The sequence below is a fragment of the Macaca fascicularis genome, chromosome 19 (assembly GCF_037993035.2).
Source record: "Macaca fascicularis isolate 582-1 chromosome 19, T2T-MFA8v1.1".
NCBI classification, from domain to species: domain Eukaryota; kingdom Metazoa; phylum Chordata; class Mammalia; order Primates; family Cercopithecidae; genus Macaca; species Macaca fascicularis.
Window position 1 is genome coordinate 523,906 of NC_088393.1, and position 6,000 is coordinate 529,905.

The window sequence follows — 6,000 nt, forward strand, 5'->3', positions numbered from 1 at the left end:
TTCTTAATCTAGCCTGTTACTGGGATAAGTTCCAGAGACGAGCAGTTTTAAAAACAATCTTTGTACGTTGCGTAGAGAGCAGTCCACCTGTAACCAGTTTGTTCCTGGAGGTACCGCAGTGGCCTTGGTTACGCGAGGGCCCCGTGGCTCAGGATGGGCCGAGGAAGGAGTGCGTGAGCAGTGGGCACTGGCCGGAGGCAGGGGAGGCGTGGCCACCTGTGGCTCGAACTCCCCCCATCCACTCTACCGCACCGCTGGGACGTGAACATTCTCGCCCTGGACGTTTTGTCTGAATGTTCAGTGCCCAGGCTCTTGGGTACACAGGCGGCCCCGGGTTTTATTTCAAAAGGGTGTCGCGAACAGTGAAGTAACCCACGTGCCTAAGCTTTGATTGACATGAAGGAATGTAGAGGCTGCTGAAATCCTGGTCATTTTAGAACAAAGTATTTTATTAACAGTTTTCTAAAAGAAAGAAATCATTAAAAAATTGATCCCTGTTGAGGTAGAAGGATCTCGTCCTCATGCTCCTCAGTTCCTTCCAGAATCAGCTTCCAGTTCAGCTGCAGAACAGGTTCTGGTGGTGGCTGGAGCAGCCCAGGCACGTGCCGTCGGGTCTAAGTTCACACTGGTGCCCGTGTGGTCTCCAGTTACGGTGCGGGCCGTGGGGTCTGAGTTCACACCATTGTCCATGTGGTCTCCAGTTACGGTGCTGGCCATGGAGTCTGAGTTCACACTGGTGCCTGCGTGGTCTTCAGTTACAGTGCTGGCCATTTGTGCCTTTCTGGGAAGTTAGAAGGAGGATCATTTCATCACGTCTCTGTCCTCCCACACCTGATCTATGCTGGGCCACCGTGAATTCTTCCTTTTAACTGTTTCTCTCATCACGGGCAACACTGGTGTTCTGTGGTCAATGTTTGCCATTTCTGAAAACGGATTCTGTGTTTCTTTATATAATCACCTGGTCTCTTTTACGAATTTCGCTTTTCTTTAAGAAAATCATCGTGCTTTTATCTCTTCAATCTCAACTCTGTTCCCTGACACAGGCTCTTACCAGCTCGAAAATTAAAAGTAATCTTTGATTATACTTAATACTTTCTAAAGTTTTCAAAAGTTTATCAGCATGTGGGTTACTGAACATTGACTGTTTATTTAATGGAAAATTAGATTCTAAGTAGAGTATTAGAGTGAAAATGATCTTTTGATTTTATTAAAATATTCAGGTAAAAATATTAAAATGCCTTCGCCAAACTTCATGCCTGTGTAGCGTGAAAACATTAAGCTGCTCTCTGCTCTCGGGAATGCATGAGTAGAGTATGTGTTTGAAAGCGTCATTCCAGTCTTAAGTTTTAGGTATTCTTAAAGGGGTTGGCTGGAGAAGTGACATTTAGCATTGAGTGAACGTTTGACAAAGATTTGTCTCGATATAAAAATAGTTAAAAACAATCTTTAGTGTTTCCTTTCAGGGTTCACCCATTAAAGAATGGTCTTGTAAAAAACTCATCGAGAGTGTCGGCGCCCAGAGGTGCTACCTTGCCCACAGTTGTGTCATCTGCTGTCACCAGGCGACACGCCCAGCGTTTAGCTGCACGTCAGATGTGGCCACGGGGCCACAGGACATCCCTGCGGACGGATGTTCTTATGCAGATTAATGAGGATGGAGACCGCTGCAGAACTGTAAGCCCCCCAGGGGCTGACGGAAGCCTGGGAATACCCGAGACACCAGAGTCGCTGCTGCCCTGGGTGGAAGGAAACCTGCCCTGGAAGATGGGAAATGCAATAAGGAGAAAGTACCAGGGTACATGATGCTGTGAAAACGGAGATGTTTTAATTAAATTAACAATTAAAATCATTTTAATTATGTGAATTATTTGAATTCATGTTAGTTCTTTTTAGGAAATTAATACTTAAAGCAAGTTTGTTTTCTGAATTGTTTGATTTAATTGAGTCAGCACAAGAGTTAGCATTGATATCTGACCCTCTTCCAGGGTTGGGGCAGAGGAGATGGGGGCAGAGGAGACAGGCCTCCCACCCGCTTTCCCCTGGAGCTCAGCCAGAATTTCCCATTGAGGAGCCCTCAGCTCCCTGAGAGCCAGGAGCTCTTGCGGAGAAGCCGCTGTCGGCATGCCACCCGCTTTGATGGCCCTGCTCTGCCATCCCTGCGCTCCAAGGGCCGGACCCTGCCGCTGCCTGTGCCAGACGGGTCTCAGGGAGGTGCCAGCCAGGGGTTATGCATGGCGGGGCCTGGGCATCGCTGTCCAGATTCCGTGGCTGCCCGTTTCATTCTCTCGCTGTTTGTCCCCCTAGCAAGACTCATGAGGTTCCTTGAGGACAAGACCCCCTCCTGCCACCTGGTCTGTTTCCTGAACGTTCTCTGCACGAGTACAGCCCCGGGATGCAGCCCTCGGGAATCAGGGTGTCGGCCATAGTAGGGCGGGTCGCTCTGCTGGGCACCATGATGGATGTTAACCGCTGTGCTTCACTTCGGGGACGTGTTTAAGTACAAAAGTAATTTTAAAATTTCACCATTATTTCAAGACAGCTAAGAGCCTATTAGCACAGAATCCCTGGTCTGAATGAAATCAAACGGTTCTTATTAATTATTCATGATGCCACGAATATGTAGCCTTATTTTTTATAATTGCCAGTCTGTATAATTAACCTTTCATTTGGTTAAAGTACTTAACACTAAGTAGAGCTGTACTTTCAACTGTTTATAAAGCATATGGAAGAATGTTTAAATGTTTAATTAGAACCACTTTTTTTAGTTTCATAGAGAATTTTTTTTCTTGTCAACGAGGGTCTTTAATTATTTAAACCAAAAGAGAAAAACAGGCCAGAAAAGAAAAACAACTAGTAAAGCTCGGAACTGCGAAGGTGGCATCATTCCGTTAGTCTCGGATTTTGCTTCCTGGGTTTGTGACGTGGTCAGAGTCCTTGTCTTTGATTTCCTAACACAAGTTGTTAAAGTTGGAAGTGAGTGTGAAATTGAGTTAGTCTAGCTTTATTCTTTCACGGATGAGAAGTGAATTATCTTCAGCAAGGTGGGTGCAGGCGTGGTCCCCGGGGGTCACTGTGGTGAACAGGCCGCCCTTGTGGGGAGCCAAGTTCGTCATCACTGGGACAGAGCCCAGGACACTTCCCCAGCTGGCCAGCCTCTTCCTAGAACCTCACACATTGCAAAGGATGGAGTCCAGATCTATACCGTGAAGAAACGAGGGTGGTTACAGAAAGCACCACGATCTCAGCTGAGTGGCTCTGAGCACCCCAACGTTGGGGCACCTCAGCATCCTGTGTGGCTCAGGCTGTGCCCAGCAGGGAGGCCGGCCCGATCGAGCTGCGGTCTCCACCCTGAGAGTGAGGGCTCCTTCCCCCAGCGCGAGTTAAAGCATCATGTGTCCACCTGTGCAGTGGCTGGTCCCAGTGGCCCTGGAGGGCTGAAACCCTGGGTCCCGCCACTGGTCCGGGGCATCCGTTTCCCCTTCCTGCAGTTCCTGTGTCTGTGTGTCCAGGGGGCTCCGATCCCTGTCTTAGGACCATGGCTGAGGGGTCAAGTTCACCCGCTTTGGAGCTGGCCCGGATCTTGGTTCTGTGGATCCTCGCTGTGTGGCTCTGGAGCAGTTCTGTCCTCAGGAGATGGATCCTCACAGCCGCCTCTTGGGGCCATGAGGAGAATTAATAGGACAACCCCCGGGTAGCTGCTCAAAGCCCTGTGCGGGGCCAGCCCTGTGTCTCCACCAGTTCCTTTGCTCTGTGCTCCCCCCCCACTGTCACATCGCCAGCCTTTATTTCCTTTTCCTTAGACCCAGACAGCGAATGCTCCGCTGGTCTTGGCAGCCCCTTCTCTAGTCTATCCTCAAATCACTTCCTGACGGACAGCCATGACTAGCCATCGGCGTGACCAAAACCCCACAAAATAGAACCCAACTTTCCTATTAAGCTGTACAGAGCTGTCCCAGCCCAGTTCCCACAGGCTGGCCTCATTCACCATGGGATCCGTGGTTCTCACCTGGGGCTGGGGGTGCCCCTGGCATCTGGTGGGGAGTGTCAGGGATGTCCCTCCAGGCCCAGTACAGTCCCCCAGCCAGTGGCCGGCAGACAGCAGCACCCAACCTGATGTCCCTGTGGCTTCTGGTTCCCCGAGGCTGGCTGTGCTTTGCTGCCTCTACATGCTCTCAGACGTGTGCCCTCTCTCCACCTTCACTGGTTAGCAGTGTTCCATCCATTAGAGCTCAAAGCACTGCCTCCCGGCATTGCAGCCCCTTCTCCTGGCCTGCCGTCTGCCTGTGCCCCACGGTCTGTACCGTGTCCTCACGGACCGATCAGAGCGAGGCTTCCAGGGATGGAAAGGTTCCTGCTTGTGTCTGCTTGTGTCTCTGTCCCGCCTTCTCTGGACCTGGCACCGTGGCCTTTGCCGACAGAGGTCTTGGGTTGATTGTCAGCGAAGCAGACAATCTATATGGCTCTAAATGGCTGTGAACATGCTTGATTGGGTTATTTTAAAAATAGTTGTATATGTAAACATTTGAGTGTGACACAGGTGGATTTTTGGGCTAATGGTCTTGTTCTTCAGGGAGTAACCACAGGCCCATCCACAAGGACCATTTCCAGCTGATTTATGGAACGCTGTTCTACCTGGTTAATTTTCAACGTTATCTCAGCCTGAGAGGTAGGTCAGCATGTGACGAAGTTCACCGGTTTGAATCCTAATCTGCTCCTTAGGAGCTGCACCTTCCATGCCTTCGTTTCTTCCTTGGTTAGGTAGGGAAGGTATGAGCTACCTCAGAGTTGTGAGTGAGGCCTGCATCGAGTGACCGCATTAAAGTGACAAGGACTGCACCCGGAGTGTTGATATTTAAAGACCTTTAAACATCGCGATGCCGCATTTTGGTACCCAGGTAAAACAGCAAAGTTCTTTCAGATGCAGACACAGACCCTCGGTGAGGTGGGGGGCTGATGGCAGGAGGTGGACCACCGACCCTGTAACGAGGGCGTGGTCTGTTCGAGGCTGAACGAAGTGCACATCATTGCATGTACCACGGAAGTCCCTCTCGTGAAGTCCTGGAAGGGTCCATGTGGCTGAGCCGTGTGGTCTGTCCATGACGTCCGGCAGAAGCAGAGCTTTCGGGTGCAGCCTTGCTCTTGTGCGCACAGCCCTCAACGGTCTCAAAAGTCTGAGGCTTAAAGCAGGCTTGGGGTTTCCTTACACCTCCTGGACATCTAATTTGCCTGGCAAACATGTTTTTCTTGGGTGTAAAGGTGAAGGAATGGGTGATTCTGGTGAAAGTGTACTAATTACTGCACTTCTGGGTCAGTGGCGCTTGGTTGAAGACACTATCTGCCCTGGATGGACATCTCTGGGATGGTGAGAACCGGTGGCTGGATGTCGCAGGGTTGCCAAGAAGATGCCAATTTTTTCCTTTTTCCTGAGTAACAACACCCTACTTTGTTTAGGGAAGCAGCACACCCAGCTGAAAATCCAATTCTCTTGTACGGCGGAGCGGCTGGTGACACAGGTCCAGATGCTGGGATGCTGATGGGGGGTCCTGGAGTGGGAGGTGTCAGGAGGCTTTCCTGACCCACAGCAGCCCTGGGCCCTTGTCCGGCCTTCTTGCCCGGGGCATGACACCTGGAGGGAAAGCAGCTTCGGGGGCCCGAGGGCCAGAAGGCAGAGTCCTGGCGTGTGAGGCAGGCCTGGGCCAGGCTCCTCGGAGGATGTCACAGACCTGCTGCCCATGCAGGGACCACCCACCTCTGAGCCCCACGCAGATTTTCCTCCATAGCCGAGTGAAATCCTGGTACAGCCAGTGAGGCAGTCAGAGGCACCTTTTGTGGAAGGAGGACAAAGCTGGAGAGAAAGAGGTTTTCCTAAAGGCACAAGGCGCTGATTCTGCGTTAGGGATAATTCCTAGGAGTGTGGTTGCTGGTGGGTGGAAAACTAGCCAGAGAATAAGTGGGAGTGGCACTTGCTGGTATTTGACTGATTCGTTCACGAATGGTCCG

General features: G+C 50.9%; 1 protein-coding gene across 1 annotated transcript in view; it reads left to right on the plus strand.

The window, feature by feature from the left end:
• The window catches only part of LOC135968621 (uncharacterized), a 45,686-nt gene extending 43,826 nt beyond the window's left edge, over positions 1–1,860 (plus strand). Inside the window, exon 5 of the mRNA XM_074026619.1 lies at positions 1,451–1,860. Coding sequence (XP_073882720.1) covers positions 1,451–1,803 — 353 coding nt within the window. The 3' untranslated portion in view covers positions 1,804–1,860. The remainder of the gene's footprint in view (positions 1–1,450) is intronic.
• The last annotated feature ends 4,140 nt before the right edge of the window (positions 1,861–6,000 follow it).